The sequence below is a fragment of the Thunnus thynnus genome, chromosome 21 (genome assembly GCF_963924715.1).
Source record: "Thunnus thynnus chromosome 21, fThuThy2.1, whole genome shotgun sequence".
NCBI lineage: Eukaryota > Metazoa > Chordata > Actinopteri > Scombriformes > Scombridae > Thunnus > Thunnus thynnus.
This window is the reverse complement of record NC_089537.1, coordinates 14,378,398-14,395,366: the sequence shown is the minus strand read 5'-3', so window position 1 is coordinate 14,395,366 and position 16,969 is coordinate 14,378,398. Positions and strand designations below refer to the sequence as shown.

The 16,969-nt window shown below is 40.3% G+C and overlaps 2 protein-coding genes across 4 annotated transcripts in view; one reads left to right on the top strand and one right to left on the bottom strand.

Moving 5' to 3' along the window:
* Positions 1 to 999: 999 nt before the first annotated feature.
* Positions 1,000 to 8,536, bottom strand: gdap1 (ganglioside induced differentiation associated protein 1). 3 transcript variants are annotated; one of them, XM_067578833.1, is made up of 6 exons: positions 8,434 to 8,536; positions 5,609 to 5,801; positions 4,873 to 5,046; positions 4,238 to 4,332; positions 2,702 to 2,816; positions 1,000 to 2,493 (listed from the first exon to the last, which is right to left on the bottom strand). In XM_067578833.1, the coding sequence occupies exons 2-6, from the start codon at positions 5,712 to 5,714 to the stop codon at positions 2,141 to 2,143; spliced, it is 843 nt and encodes a 280-aa protein (XP_067434934.1). In that variant the 5' UTR covers positions 5,715 to 5,801; positions 8,434 to 8,536; the 3' UTR covers positions 1,000 to 2,140. The 3 variants fall into 3 exon arrangements, with proteins under 3 accessions (XP_067434934.1, XP_067434932.1, XP_067434933.1); XM_067578831.1 differs by lacking the exon at positions 8,434 to 8,536 and adding an exon at positions 7,189 to 8,275; XM_067578832.1 differs by lacking the exon at positions 8,434 to 8,536 and adding an exon at positions 7,189 to 8,269 and having other exon boundaries at positions 4,873 to 5,043.
* A 39-nt stretch (positions 8,537 to 8,575) lies between these two features.
* The window catches only part of LOC137173760 (junctophilin-1-like), a 31,872-nt gene continuing 23,478 nt past the window's right edge, over positions 8,576 to 16,969 (top strand). Inside the window, exons 1-3 of the mRNA XM_067578830.1 lie at positions 8,576 to 8,732; positions 8,854 to 9,353; positions 11,897 to 12,665. Coding sequence (XP_067434931.1) covers positions 8,975 to 9,353; positions 11,897 to 12,665 — 1,148 coding nt within the window. The 5' untranslated portion in view covers positions 8,576 to 8,732; positions 8,854 to 8,974. The remainder of the gene's footprint in view (positions 8,733 to 8,853; positions 9,354 to 11,896; positions 12,666 to 16,969) is intronic.

Genomic DNA, 16,969 nt, shown 5'->3' with positions numbered 1-16,969 from the left:
GTTGAGTGTTGTTTTAGGAAACACTGCCCCCTCGTGGGGACAAGCATGCATGTTAAGTTATTCATCTCTCATCACAGAAAAGATGCACTTTCAAGATATCATTTTATGGCATTGATGTTATTTTCCCCTTTGCAATGGTGTAATGTATAGTGTCAGTGATAATTATTGCTCTTGGAAAAAGTCCAACACATAGCTATTGGGTTTTTAAATTAACTTAATATGCCTTTTTAGAGGCTTTGGTTCATGTTAGCTAAATATTATCATATGTGTCCCTCAAAGTTATTAGTTTCTCTGTAATGCAGTTACACCATGGTTCTCATTTATTTATTTTTAAAATATGAATCTAAATATTTATCAAGATGGCACTTTGTCAAAAGTCCAAAAATATTTTGTTTATAGCCTGATGCAGAAATACTTTTAATTTAGGTGACCAAATACTGTATGTCTCAGTAGAATGTATGCATTTATACTTTATTTATGACTTTGACCCTTATCCCTTAAAATTACACCTGTGTGATATAGGCCTAGCCCTGTAGCAAAAAATGATGACATTTTGGTTTCCATTTGCAGGAGTATGATTTTCCTGAGGTAACACACTAGTATGAGCTTATGGTCCTTTGACAGCTCAGCTCACATGTGGCTTTAACACATGTGAGGTATTTCTTTGACAGTGACACTACCCAGTCCCCCTGGACACTGAAAACAAAGGCCATGCTTGAAAGGCCATGCATGTGTCTGTTTTATGTGAGGCTGAGCTCACGTGAGGAGGAGTTTAAATCAAAGCTGAGCATATGTTAAATGTCAGTGTTGGCCAGGAGGTTTTGACTGGGCAAACAAATTACTGTAGATGTTGATTTACATCCAGACCCTGGAAAATGTGATTAAGACACTTTCATTGTTTGATATATACCTGTGATATACGATGAGCTTATTAAATTATGCTGAGTTGTGAATTTTAATGCCATTCTCAATTACATTTAATTGACAGGAAACACTGGAGATTGTTTAGGAGCATTTTAATTCCAGACAGATGTTGGATATGATAGCCTGGAGAGGTAAATGAGATCTGAAAAGCATTCATTCAACTATTGTTACATAGAGAATCTATCAAACAATGCGCCATAAGTCATACAGGAAAACATGTGCACAGGTGTGATGATGGGGGTACCTACAGAGCAAATTAGTCTTTGTGAATTTTTGTCAAATATAGAAACCTTGATGTGGCTTAACTGCTGGGTGGATCAGTATGTCATATGCTGGCAGACCTGGTCACAGAAAGCAGACTGTGGACTTCTAGCACACTTGTTTTTAATTTCCTTACATGCAAATATTGACAACAATGAAACAACAAAGGAAAAAGCACACATTATGCAAAACATAGGCTATTAGGCTCTTAATATGGTGATTTAAGCACACATAAATATGTATTTAAAGACCATACTGGTATTTTTGCACATTTTAGCCCATTTACTATAAATCAGGTTTACCTTGTAGTATTTTCATTTTCATTAATTAATAAATATGTTGCTTCCTTCTCCTAGTCAGCGATTGTTTTCCATTAATATAAGTGCAGTATGAAAATCTACTAGTACTTGTTTATGTTTGTGTCAAAGTTATATAATACAGTAGATTCTTGGACATGTATTTTCAGCTTTGTCAGAGAGGAATGGTGCATTCATGTGCTATTTATGGGATTGTAAAGACAAACTTCCCAGCTTGAAGATAGCCAGAACAATGCTGTTTGAAAGCTGGCTCTTAACTTATAGCGCTCTAACAACAAACCAAATATGGTATTTTTTAATTGTAAAAAATGGGAAAATCATGTAAAAACTTCCATATGGTCCTTTCAAGTCAATCCTTTGGTGTGTAATGCAGATGTCACATAGTGAGGATGACTTAAAGTGCAATTTGTGCAACCAGCAACACAGAGAACATAGATAGCACATTACTTAGCAAATTAAGTATTGTTTCAATTACATATTAATGATTTCTAATGAATGATCAAATTCTTCCATGTATTTTAATTTTAGACAATTGAAATGTGCTGTGATGAAGGCAATATTTCTCTTATTTTTGATCCATGACTACCTCCCACACTCACAATTCTGTTCTAAACCACTTGAACGACTTCTCAGCTTCCTCAGCTGAAGACAATCAGCCTCTTCTTCATGTAAAGAAACGCGAGGTAAGTCGCTCCCCCCAAAATGCCTATCAACAGAGTGGTACCAAAAATAACCGGTGCATTCTTCCTGGCCACACGAAACGCCACAGGAAGCACAGCTGAGATCAGGATGTTGTTGACATGGCCCAGAACCCTCCTGAAGGCCGGGCGCTGCACCACTCGCTCGTAGTATGTTTCCAGGTTGACACGGTTACCGTTGCCCCAGTAGCGGCGGGAGAGGCCAAGGAACTTGAGGCGGTGTAAGGTGACAGCCAGAGAGACGTCAGCCATGCTGAAGAACTCCCCACACAGCCAGGACTGACTGCCTTCTTCTACGAGAGGAAGAGGATAGAGGAGGAGACATGGAGGATGTCAGAATAACAAATAAATTCAAGATGCTTCTGTCATCATAATTTAACTGTGAGAGTCACCACTGGCACATTGTAGGCTGACTTATAATAAGTAATATAATTATTTCTACTGCTGTGTTAATGCTATTAATGGTACAACGGTTGCTAGGTGACAAGTTGCCATGGCTACCTGGTGTTTCCTCCACCCTCCTCTGTAGCTCTGTCTCTACCTGGTCCATCACACTCTCCAATTCATCCAGAAGCTTCTTCAGGTACTTCATGTTGTCATGATCAAACAACTTGGACTGCAGAAACATTTTCATATATAAATGCATTAGTTAGTTGAAAATTTACTTCTGTTACACACGACAGAAGACGAGAGCAGTAACTACAGAAGCTGTGAGTTTGGGAAAAAAATGAATTAAAGTTTAAGGCTCATTGGTAAACTTCATAACATATAAAGATGTTGTAATGCCTTAATTTTATGCCTTTTAAGGCAGATTATTTTGCAAAAAAATAACTTCCATGTACACAATACCTAATACTGCACTCTTCAGTATCTGCAAATAAAATGTGCTCTAGCTTGATCTATAGACCATTGTTTATAGGGGTTAAATATATTTCTGTTTTACTAAGTGTCTGTCAATCCATCGACTATAAATACTTATTATTATTTACTTAATTAAATCAATGTAATACATTAAACTAACTAGCTAGCTAGCTAACACTTGATATAGCTCTCTTGCATTGGCTGTCTCTCTGTGGTGTGACAGTGACCTACTGTCATGGTTCTGTCACTGACTCTAGAGACTCAAGAGAGTCTGACTCTATATTCCTTATAGCTGCCATTGTCCACCAGTCCACCAGATGCCCTCAGACTTTTTCTCTCTGTTTTGTGAAGACTGGACTGAGTGGGAGAAATGTTACTTCTGTATTGAAGTTATTTTCATGTATATTTTGTTAAGTTATACCAGTCAGTGTACAGAGTCATTTCTTATGTTCTGTTATTCACTTTAAGTAAATAGACAGAGATCTAATATTGTGATATGTGATCTTCTGGTTTAATTTGTTTATGTTTTTTGTCTTCTGGTTTTGGTGGGTCTTTAAAAGATTCTGGCATTGTTATTTTAGTTGCCTTTACTAGTTAGTCTGTCTTTGTTTTTATTTCAGTTTGTACTGACAGCTTTCTCAGTCTTAGTTTTTAAGAGGATTGTGTTTTCTAGGTTTTGGTTTTCTGTGTGCTCTGTGTTTCCCTTCTGTGTTCCTGCACTTCTCCCCAGCCCATTTTTCCCTACACACCTCATTAGCCCTGCCCTGCTCTCAGTGTTTTTCCCCAGCTTGCTGTTACCTTCACACCTGCCCTGTATCAGTCTCATCGGCCCTGCCCTGCTCCCTGTGTTTCCCTCAGCCTATCAGCTCCTTGCCTGTTCTCAGTTTGGTCAGATGTTTCCCATTCCCTCAGTTCAGATTGTATTTTAGTCCTGGTTTTCAGTTCAGTTTTGTTGGATCCTTTGTTCTGTTAGTTCAGTTTCTTCAGTCTTCACCTGTGTTCAGTTTTGCTCAGCTTATTATATATTATATTATATATTATAATTATATATTTCTATGACATAATAATATTATTTTAAATATTTTACTAAGTTTTGAACAAATAGAAGTAGTAGTCAAAATCATGTAGGAACAACAGTTTGGCTTATATAGCACTCTGCTAACTTGAATGACTTACTTTTAAGCGCCTCTGTTTTGCAATGTAAGCATCTTTCAGCTCCGGGTTCTCCTCTGCCAATTTCTTCAGCTCTGACTCAGTGTTTCCTATTTGTGCTGTCACACAAAAACATAGCAGCATGTTAAAGACAAACAAAGACACTGTGGTTTTCAGTATAACAAAACTTAGATACATTTCATGATACTAATGTAAGAATGTGTCTGTGTGTGGGTCACCTTTCCGTCATGCGAACGGCTCCCTCCTACAAACAGACAGTCTCACATCAACGGTAAGTATAAGAATGAGAGGTGTTTAACTTAATTATAGACTGGGCTGCATTGTGGGATGGACACCCACACGATGAGATAAGGGACTGACAATAATTGACGGTATCAAATACACAGGAGGGCTCAAATAAACCACCATAGAATAGAAAAGTTGAGTAGGTAGAGGAAGATTTAAGTGTAACAGGGTGTTCTGCACAGCCTTCATGGTGCCATCTTGGCATCAAGTGTGGGAAGTTTCCAACACTTTGTTTAATCTGTGCCTACAAAATGGTTGTTGCGTAGGTACAAGGGGGTCCTATCCATTTCTAGATGCGCCTGGTAAATGTATATGTATATACTACTACTGGAGTGCATCTCAGTGTATCTTACTTCGTATGCTTGTGGCAGCATATGCAGGTATGTGGGAATCCACTGTGATCTCAGGGTGGAGGATGCAGCCGTGGGTGTAGGCATCCATCTGTAGTGAGTCCAACAGCTCTCTGTAGTGCTGCACTCTGTGATAGTACGTACTGCCCTCTTCAGGTATCAGCTTGGGAGTGCCTTCTGGAGACAAACAATCCATGTAAAGGAAGGCGCAATGGTGTAAGGTGTCACTTTGTTTCCTTACACTTTTTCTCCTTACAAGTAAAACAGACAATAGAGAATACTGGCAAAAGAACAAGTGTTGTATGTAAGTTTGTCTTAGGGACAATACACTAGAGTTCGGGTTAGGAAAAGTACAGTTATGTTGTGTAATATCGGTTATTTAAACATGTTATTTTTCAATATCTTAGATAGTTCCATGCTTACCAAATTTTCTCTCCTTTTAAGCCATCTGGATGACCCTTAGAACAAAGCTAATGGATCAATGCAAACCAAGAGAAAATGGAAAATTAAAAAAAAAAAAGAAATAAATGATTGAAAATGAACTACACAAAATTTACATCAAACATAAAAGTCAACCAAAAATGCTGAAAGATGAAGACAATGTACTAAAACAAGAAGGAAACTAGTCAAATGGAGCCCACCTTATACCTATCCAACCCTACTATAGTGTATTTTAACAGTGAGCGAGAGTTTTGGGCTGCAGGTCTGTGAAACACTGACAGTCTTTATTTAGTCTCACCATCATTGAAGTTTTGCTCCAGGTAGTCCATGATCTGTGTTGGGTCACAGATGACGTTGTCATTGTGCACTAAGACCGGCACCTCACCAGCGGGATTCAGCCGCATGAACCAAGGCTCATTGTGTTCACTGAGTGGTAGGCTAACATCATACTCCTCACAGCGCAAACCTTTCTCTGCAATAGCCAGGCGCACCTGCAAAGCAACAACCATGACTGTCAACAGAAGTCAAATACTTGATTAAGGCCATCTGATATCATAGTAATTAACTTACAGGTTTTTGGGCACCATGTCTGCATGTTTTGCTCTCTTGAAACTATGCAATCTGAACACTTTTGTACTTTTCCCTTTCACAAAATACGGATGCTTTTGAATTTAATGTCAGAGGATTTGCTGCTTTTGTTTATTAAACATCACAGCTAATCAGTTCACAATACACCGACTGTCACTTTAACGTTGGGTAGCTTGGCTTAAACCAAGAGACATATTTTTGTGTCAGGGACCCTAAACCCCCTCCAGAAAATTTTGTCCCATGGAGAAGAAAATATTTCATCTATGTTAGTGTTTACCACATACATTACGGCAAAGAGCAGGTATACTCTGCAAGGTTACATTCCAACCACATTGGACAAGTAACAACAACAACACACATCCATCACGAATACAACAAAGTGGATACAAATATTAAAATATACAGTATATCAATATTGTACACGTGTTTTACAAAGTTTCTTAATCTAAAAGTACAAAATTATTCTAATGTACTGCTTTGTATCAGTTTTAAAGACTTAGAATTATGTTGATTCGAGTACCTAGATTTATGAATGTGTCTTTCCTACTAGTACAATCAAATTAATGTTTAATGACTCATTGTCTTTAGTGGTAGAATTACTAGTAATACCAAACACTACATATTCATAAGAAAATGAACCAAAACTAGTAAGACCGTGGACAAGGCCAAAATACTTACTCTGTATCTTCAGGGCAAAGTTCTCAAAAAGAAAAGCCAACATTGATGTTTTTTCCCCAATGTTCAACAGAAGTACAGGTACTGTCCAGTGGTAACAAGGATGTTTGAAGATCTATTGTAATCCTGAGAAGCCTTTTAACATCAGATGAATTTTAATAGAGCTGTCCACTGAAATATGATGCTGAAAAATTGGCACACTCCTCTTCTATTCCCTTAATAAATACTGTGATGATGTGTTGTATATCAGTTTTAGTAATTTTATTTAAGACATATGACATAAAGCTAAAACTACAGTACCATCAACAATAACAGACACATTTTACAAATTGCTAATTAAACCTCTAATGGGGAGCTGTCCGTTGAACTGTGGTGCTGAAACGCTAAGATACTCGTCTTCCGCTATAGTGCTTAAAGGTAAACAAACTATTCCCTTTAACGAATACTGTAGTGATAATGGATTGTATATATGTGTTTTTATGCAGGACAGATGGTGAGTGATCTATTGAGCGAAAACCGCAGCGTCATCCAGAGTAACTTAAACCAAATTTCTAATCGAAACTCTGACGAGGAGCTGTCCACTGCACTGTGGTGCTGAAACATAATGACACCCACCTTCTGTGAATTGAAAGACTGCGTCCAGTGATAAAGCGTCAGTTTAGATTCGCTTTGTTTTGCGACTGTAACACACTGCTGGTGTTCATCTTGCACAGATTCCGTCTCTATAAGAGCTGCTTTCTCATCTTGGGACTCAGACATGTTTTCAGACGCCATTTTATCTGTTAGTGTTTTAGGGGACAAGTGAGGGCAGCACATCATATTACAGTCAGCAAAATACACCCCCTGCAGGCTCGGAGGGTAACGTTGATACGCCTCTCTTCATTCTGACATAATTTCAGAACAAACTGTTCAGAGAAAAATACTGATTTATTTTGCACTGCATACAGTCTCTAACTGCTCTTTTTTGTGCTGTTGTTGCTCCTGCACTTATTATTCTTCATATAGTAGTAGTAGTAGCTGTAGTAGTAATAGTAGCCTAGTAGTAGTGGTAGTAGTACAGTATATTAGAGTCATAGTCATCATTCACATTTCCTTAATATGCATCATTACAGTATTGTCAAAGCAGGTTGCACAAGGTTTACAATGTAAATATAATAATTCAGAATGTAAGAAAAAAAATACCACAAATAGTTTACATTACTTCACTATATACTGTACACAATACAGTTACAAAACTATAGCGTACAAAGGCTACCATTATTTAGTCATGCAATAAGTACATTTGTGCAGCAGAGGTCGCTATCATCTATTCCTCTGATGTGCAGGCTACTAGTGGTCCACACAAGGTTTTTGTAGTCGGCACTGATTCAAAAAATGAGAGCCTGGTATTAAAGGCCACCATCGTCGTAGTAGGTTACTAATTCTTACTAATTAATTACTAATTTCCTTCTTATTTTTGTTAATTCGAGAGTGGGATTTCTTATACAGCTATGGAATCATGTTTGCAACCACTGTTAAGAAAAAACGGTGCTTTAGCTCTCATAAGTAGTTTTAATCATAAAATACTACAAGAATAAAAACGCAAAACGACAAGTATTTATTGGAATATCACTGTTAGAGTGTAAAATCAGAAAATGAGGTACCTTCAACAGAAAGGTAATATGTATCTCATATGAATATGAAATGTTTATGATCAATTTTTTTTTTTTAAAGTTAAACTTAACCTATATTCATGCTATCACCTTATATATTATTATATATATATTATTGAATTGAATTGCATTGAATTGAATATGATAGCAATGTAATATAATAGCTGAAACAAATTATAGTTTAATAGTAATTGTATAATTCACTTACCAGTCACACTATAAATCCTTCTGGGTATTATGAGAACACTCAATTGCGGGAATTTACACATGTGTAAAGGTGAGGCGCGTCTTTCAAATGTTTAGTGTGGTTTGTCATCGCTTTATGGGGAGGGGGGGGGGGGGGGGGGGGGGGGGGGGCAGAGTGGGAGGTCCCTTTGGCGTGACGTTGCGATTGGCCCAGTGTCTTTCTTCAGCAGGGACTCGACGCCTCTCTCTCTCCCTCTGTGATCAGTGGGTGAGAGGGGGGAGACGAGCAACACACATCGGAGAACCCGGCGTGCGCCTCCGGTAAATGACGCCCACCATTCATACCTTTACACTTACCATTACAAATGCCTTTTGCATTACATGTCAATGCCTGGAAGTACCACTCTACTATCTTGACCCTCCAATTTTTTTGTTCCTCTAGTCATCTTCTTGTTGGCTCATCCTTTCAACACACCACCGGTCCTGGATCCCACAACCTCGGTCCTGGAGACGCCTGAGTCTGCAGCAGCGCACGATCTGCTTTATTTCCAGCCTATATCTGAATGACGGGCGGAAGGTTTGACTTCGACGACGGTGGCACGTACTGCGGGGGGTGGGAGGATGGCAAAGCCCACGGACACGGCATCTGCACCGGACCCAAGGGCCAGGGCGAGTACGCCGGGTCCTGGTCCCACGGCTTTGAGATAGTAGGGGTGTACACCTGGCCCAGCGGGAATACCTACAAGGGCTACTGGTCCCAGGGGAAGAGGCATGGTCTCGGTGTGGAGAATAAAGGAAAGTGGATCTACCGCGGAGAGTGGAGTCACGGTTTTAAGGGTCGGTACGGCATTCGGCAAAGTCACAACACACCTGCTAGATACGACGGTACCTGGAGCAACGGGCTGCAAGATGGATATGGGATCGAAACCTATGGCGATGGCGGTAAGAAACCCTGTGTTATAAATATGGCCCAAGGTTTGTTTCTAACGTGTGTGTCGCTTTAACGGCTGTGACTAGTGATGTGTTATGTAGCCTGTGAGTGTGTGTGTGTTCGAGAGAGAGAGAGAGAGAGGATGCTCAGACTAAAACTGAGGGAGGCTAATGGAAAAGCATCAGTGCATGAATCTCCATCTGTTATGATCTGAGTTGGAGCTGAGATTGCGCACTGCGCACCGTGGTCAAGCGCATCATCATTACTTATTACCGTGGTAGTGTTAACTTTTTGGAAGCAATTTAAAATAATGCTTCATCTCATATTCCAAGGCGCATCTCATCTGATAACTGCTGGTTGCTTCTCATATGACAGTGGGAGAAGAGTGACTCCTGTTGCCTGCTCAGTGGCATCATGCCCTGCCTAGAAGGAGTTTGGAAATCAGAGCAAATCAGTCTGTTTGGAGCCAATTATAGCCAGACTATCACCTTCTTCTCTTGTCATTTTCACATTTGAACCTTCACTGCTTTAACACATCTCTTTAAGAGTGTCAGTGTGTGGGTCACTGTTTACAATGAAAATAAACTTGTTTAATACACACTCATAGGAAAGTTCTGCTTTTGGTCACAGTTCTGCAAAGTGTCAATATACTGACACTTTCTAGAAAAAAAGGTGCATATCAATGGAAACAAGTGAAAATGTATTTACACACTGGGTGTGTTGTCCAATTTCTAAATGACTTTATGAAGTTAAGATTAATAGTTCCAAAGTGCTGAAAATACACACAAATATATCTATGCATTCACACACAGGACACACTTTTTGACTTACTGAAAGTTAGAGGTTAGTGCAAGGCGTCTGTCAGAGCTTTGATGTCACTAATCAGTGCTGTGTCCACAGATTGAGTTTGTCTAGAGATCTGTGTGATCAGGGACAGAGAACATCCTACAGATGCAAGTGTTTGCAAGCGACAGTAGCAGCAAGCAGTTCTTTCTGATTATAAAACAAGTCGCAGGGTGATTTGTGAGCATCATCTCCACTAACCAAGGCCTTATGGTGCAGAATAAATGCTTCACATATGAGGGCCGGGCTTGGGAAATCAGCTGATCCTAGAGGATCTACAGAACATCTGGCCATCTGACCCTGCAACATGCTGATAACTTGATCTGCAGGGTCACCGAATTGAACTGCAGAGCAGAGCCAGCCTGTTAATCTCACACTGTTTATCCATCTAAATTCCTGCCCAGGCTAGTATATCGTTTCCCCTCAGAATCTGACCATTATGGCTTATTTCATTGTATTGGTCAATGAAATGCGAGTGCTGGATCAACAGGCCTTTCTTATTATTAGGATCAGGATTGTAATATGATGCTTGGAAGAAGCTACAGTAGGCCGGCACATGCTGATTGGGCTCAGCAGCACCAAATGGGATTAATGAAGTATTCCTCTCATTATGTGACTCATAGCAATTCCCTGTCGTCAGAGACAAGTGGATGGTGGTGAATGTGTCGACTGTCAGTGGGGGTATCAGTACCTTAATCAAATCTTTGTGATTGAGTTAGTTATGCTCACAGTCCCAGATCTGAAGGGAGGGAGAGAAAACATTTCATTAGCTGACATACTGGGCACCCCTACAGCAAGGCTCCTCTTTGCTCCCATGGGTAATACTGTTTTAAGGACTCTGTTTTAAGTGCAGATATACAGACTCAAGGTTCACAGATGATATGGTAACACCAAAATCATGATAAAAATAATGAATAAATATCAACCAAAGATTTGATTAGTATGAACTAACTGTAACTAAGAATACTAACTAACATTTGCTTCTTAAAAATCATATGCATAATGAGACCATATCTGACTGTGCTTTATCATACCAGCCAGTATTAACTGTCTCTTCCTGGAACTGATGGCCAGTGTTTCTCAGAAAATGAAGCCTAATTCAGTACACCCAAGTAGTACTATTAAACATGGATTTTCACCATCTTAAGCATCTAAAAATAGAATATAGTATAACTTTTAATCTGAAGTGCCATGGTTTTTTGGGGGATGAAAATATTTGCTGTTTGTAACTGTTGCCTTTCTGACTTGCAGTTTTAACGTCTCTAACGTACTTACCTTTTTACCTGATAAGCACAGTATCTACAATTTAGGGAAATTGTAAAAGGGATGGGATGACTGTTTTGAATACTGTGTGGCACTGTGTCATCCTGTATAGCAGTGGTTCTCAACCTGGAGGGTCTCAAGATGATTTACAGGATAGCAAAGAAAACAAAACAACTTTGGTATTTCTGCTTGTTTCTTGAGGGAAAAACTGGATACTTGTAGTCTTTCAGGTCAAATGAAACAATTTGAGAAAGAAAAATCATCTCTCTTTGGTGGAGGCACTCACAGCTCATTGGAATGCAACATGTGAGGATGGGTTACAAGTAGATAGTGTTTCTTTTTAAAGGGTCATAAGCCCAAACGAATGGAACCAGTGCTTTATAGGATCTGATGTATACAGTAGTTGTGACTATTATGACTCATTTTCCCATGTCTACCTGTTCCTCAGGTACCTATCAAGGCCAGTGGATGGGTGGGATGCGGCATGGCTACGGCGTGCGTCAGAGTGTTCCTTATGGTATGGCCACCGTTATCCGCTCTCCACTCCGCACATCTCTGGCCTCCCTGCGTTCTGAGCAGAGCAACGGCACAGTGCTCCAGGACCTCTCCTCCCCTGCAGACACACCAACAGGCAGCCGCGGCGGCTTCGTCCTTAACTTCCACTCAGACAGCGAGGTTGTCACCGGCAAGAAGAAGGGCCTGTTCCGCCGGGGTTCACTCTTCGGCAGCCTCCGGCAGTTGCGCAAGTCTGACTCTCGGACCTCAATCTCCAGCAAGCGCAGCTCAGCACGCAGTGATGCCACCATGAGCCGCATCAGCTCCAGTGATGCCAACTCTACCATATCCATCGGTGACGGCGAGCTGCCAGATGAGGACCTACCTCTGGAGGACCATGTGGATGCCACCACCACCGAAAGCTACATGGGCGAATGGAAGAATGACAAGCGCAATGGATTTGGTGTTTCAGAGAGATCCAACGGGATGAAGTACGAGGGAGAATGGCTTAACAACAAGCGCCACGGTTACGGGTGCACAGTTTTCCCAGATGGCACCAAAGAAGAAGGGAAGTACAAAAATAACGTGCTGGTGCGTGGAATAAGGAAGCAGTTGATTCCTCTTAAGAACCCCAAAACGAAAGAGAAGGTGGATCGGGCTGTGGAGGGGGCACAGAGGGCGGCAGCCATTGCCAGGAGTAAAGTGGAAATAGCAGCTTCCAGGTAGTGTGTGTATGTGTGTTCATTCATGCTTCTGTATGTGCATATGGGTGTGTACTTCGTAAACACAAAAAAGACAGGGCTCTTTACAAGTGGTGAACATCGTCAGGAGTTAATTGTCTATTGTAGCCCATGGTTAAGTGAGACAGTGGCCTGTTTGACAAATATCTCCTGGTCTGATTGAAGGCTCAGTCCGGTGTAAGTGGAGTCCCATGACAACACCACGACCTTTATACATCATCAACAGTCAAGGCTTTTGTGTAGCCAGTGTGATCATCCCTGGAAAAGGTTCTGTTTCTATTCTCTGCCCATATCTTTCATTCCCAGGGAGAGGGGTCAGGCATCTTGTGTGTGTGTGTGTGTGTGTGAGAGAGAGAGAGATTTGTATGTCTGTGAGTTTATGTGCATGAGCAGTATAGCCATACCTGCACCTGTGCCAAGTGCGTGTCGTGTGCCCAACAACGATACCTGCTACCCCTGCCAAGTATTGCTCTGATGTGGCATCTGCTCTTTAACAGGTGGATGAGATCTGACCTTTTCATTTAAAGTCTCCTCCCTACTGGGACACAGTTCAGGGTACGCAGCATCGCTTTAACATCCTCTGGTTTCATTGCATCAGGGAACTATTAGGCTGAAGACTGAGTGGATGTGAACAAGCTGTAAAAAGGTCTCCAAGCAATCACGCTTGTTTTGACTTTTTTTCATCCGTCTCAAGAAGTGCACTCAAATTTGCATGTATGAAAACACAAAACTCAATACTCAAAATCACAGGCGTCTCACACACACAAACACACTCAACGCAATGAAAATGGACACACATACTCACATATAAACATCAGTAGTTCTATCAAATAATTTAAATAAATGTAATGAACTATAATTTCACTTATTTCAGTAAAATCCTGCTGGGAACAGCTGCACTTAGGCACAGCAGTGGTTTGAGCTAAATGCTAATGTCACCTTGCTAACATGCTCACCATGACCATGCTAACTAACATGCTGATGTTTAGCAGGTATAATGTTTACTGTGTTCACTATTTTAGCATGATAGCATTTACTTACTAGAACTAAAGGTACAATTAGCACATGTATAAAGTGGTTGATGGGAATGTCATTAGTTTTTTGACAAATTTTGACAATTTTGAAAAATTATCAATTAATTAATTAGACCTCACGGTATCCCTAGAGGAAATGTCAGGGGAAAGTCATTAGTATTCATTGTTTTATGCTAATGCATGCAGCAGATATTGAGATATTTCACTGTATAAGGGCAGGTGGTGCTACAGAAAGAATTGAGGATCACCTTTATGATTCACTTTTTGGCACCATGGATATCTGTACTGAATCTCATTCAATCAATCAATACATCCAATAGTTGTCGAGAAATTTCAGTCTGGACCAAAGTGATGGACTGACCAACAGAATGTCATTACCATCCCTAAAGAGAGTGGCTAAAAAAAAAAAACATTTTTAGGATTATTTGACTGCTGTTACACCAACTTAACTGTGATAAATCATCACTTAGGCATCTGGTAATTTATAATGAGTGTCATTAATTCAAGAATTTTTGGGTTTAATTAATGATAAACACTCTGTTTCAACTGTTAAAATAATATACACGTTCAATATGATAAAACATCAGAGACAACGCATAAGAGAATTTTGACTTAGTGCTGAGCCCAGCCATTTACAGCAATACAGTAATAGCAGACTTAGCAGGCTTTATTATAATATCCAGACATTCTTTTAAAATAGAATAAGTCCTCCCCGGCAAGCACAGAGAGAAAACCCTTTATTCTGCAGATTTCAAGGATATAAGATGAAGATTACATAAGGTGGATTTAACATGCTTAATATTAAAACTCCTGCTTTCTTTTTTTTACTTCACAGAGAAGAGCCATGATATTATGAGTCTTTGTCTGTGTCAGGGAGGTTTAGAAACCTACTGGGGAAAGAGAGAAAAATGGATAATGTGTTGAAAGAGCCATCTGATCTCCTCTACAGCCGTGCATTAGAGCAACAATTTACAGTAGAAGGAAGCACATGACCTAATGCATAGCGCTAAAGCAACAACAGTAAAAGCATTCAAGCTGATACAAAGTGTTTACGGCAGCAAACAAGCTCCCCTGTCCCCTGTACTGAAGTAAGTGATCAAATTACTGCCTGGTACATGCCGCCCAATCATGTGCTCATGAAAACCTCAAAACAAGATCTTGTATTCTCCTGACTGAAATCAAGAAAATATTTTTATGTCCATTCAGTTAAGAGTGAAGCTGTGTTATAAACAGCCAGAATGGCAGACTGTGACGGTTGTAAGCAGGTTATGTAAGTCTCATTATACAGTGCATGGCAAAAGATGCACTCGTATCGATCCAGCTCTAGTCACATGACTCTCTGTCTTTGAATGTGGAGCGTACCCGGCGGATCCACAGGGACAGAGGGAGACAAAAAGACAGAGTAAAAATGGATTGAAGTGAGAGAGCTGGGGGATAAATGTTGATTAAATAAGAAGTGAGATGCGGCAGGTTTGCTGAGCAAAAGCTTTCTGAGAAATCTTGAGTGGACAGAAATGAAAGGAGAGCGGAAAAAACGGGCACAGAGGGGAGACACCCTCCCCTCCCCTGTGAATTACAGTAGCCACACAAGAGCTATCCCATCAGCCTGGTGGGAAGGGTGGAGCTGATGACCTCATGCTCGTCATAAGCCAATCAATAGAGAGCTAGTGTGATGCGGTGGAGTGGAGTTCTGTGTCTGTCTGTGACCCCCATTCTCAGTTATTTTGTCACCCTTATCTATGTAAAATGGACTACTACACACATCACATTCAACACACTCTTTTGTGTCCGTTTGTCTAAGTGGGTGTGTGTTTGTGTGTGTGGTGGGGTTGTGTCAGAGGCCTGTGAAGTGAGATAAGTGAAAAATGTGTGCTGTTGAAATGTTTTCAGCTTCATGGTGCTTATTCCACAAAGCCTTTTTTGTTACAGACCAGCAGTTCAGGTATCCTGGTGGCTCAGTTGTGTGTGAGCATATACAATGTATAATACTGTAATGAACTGTGGTACACGTCAAACCCCACCTAAACTTTCCCATTACACCCCATAATCTTACCCATTACCCCTTATCTTATAAAAGCAGAATTGGGATAAAATAAACTTGCCAAAGCTGCAACCGATAGTACTTGCATATCACTTGAATTTTTATATGTTTTAGTTTATTTTTGATGTGTTATGAGATGATTATTATTTCCCAGGTTAAGCTGATTGAGCGCACTGGCTCTACAATGCTAAGAATAATTTTTTCAAAAAACGCCAAAACAAACATACTGAAAGCCAGTCAATGCATGGAGGCCAAATGTGTGTTTCCATTTGATAGCACTGTTTGCTCTGCAGACTCTGGTGAAAGTTTAACCAACACCTGATATGCAGGTCCTCCAGAAAAGGAAGGATATTTATATGAGGCTTATTTTTTTTTCCTCCTGCAGTAGCAATCAGCAAAATGTTCAGACTGATGATATCCTGGAATGATTTAAGCCTTTGCCAGAGTCACATTTTTACCTCTGACAAGGAAGTTGTTCTTTGCCCGTTTTGTTGTCACTTTTATTAATATATTAGACATTTGTTTTACAGATTTGGATTTGTGTCAAATTGATGGCGATCCAGATCTGCGATTTTGTACATTTGAGTGTAGGTGTGCAGGTTGCAGTTTTTCTATATTCAAAAATGTGTTTTTGTTGTGCTAAAAATTGTTGTGCTACTCTCACACACACATTAAGCTGTTAAGTTCTTTACCCAATATAGGAATCTAACAACTGTACATATTAGAAAAAAATACATGTGCACGTGTCTCTCTCTCTCTCCCTCTCTCTCTCACACGCACACAGACACACACACACACACACACACACACACACACACACATACCTCAACATATATGCATTCACTTAATCAGTGCCCACCTCTCTCCAGTCAGAAACACCTCACGCACATACACTATCACACACACACACACACACACACACACTGTTATAAAAACCCATAGAGTGCATGCGGTGTGTGCTACTCTGCTAGTGTGTCAGCAGTGAGTACTGACTAAATAAGGCAAGGCATCAGTTGGCTTATCAGCACCAGCCAGGAATATATACCCGTCCCACCACTGATATAGCAGCCCGCCATCTCACTCACACTATCATCTCTCCCAAATGTGTGTGCATGTGTATGCGTCCTTATAAATGGGAGGGAAAGATTTAAAGAGAATGGGAAAAACCGTTTGTTTGGATGTGAGAGATGAGATAAGGTCGCTACCATTTG

Excerpts from the sequence above, each read along its gene's own strand:
- gdap1 (XM_067578831.1), bottom strand. The coding sequence starts at position 7,392 with ATGATGTGCTGCCCTCACTTGTCCCCTAAAACACTAACAGATAAAATG. Across the intron at positions 2,817-4,237 it reads CAAAACAGAGGCGCTTAAAA|TCCAAGTTGTTTGATCATGA; the intron begins GTAAGTCATTCA and ends ATGTTTCTGCAG. Across the intron at positions 2,494-2,701 it reads GAGGGTGGAGGAAACACCAG|AAGAAGGCAGTCAGTCCTGG; the intron begins GTAGCCATGGCA and ends TTCCTCTCGTAG.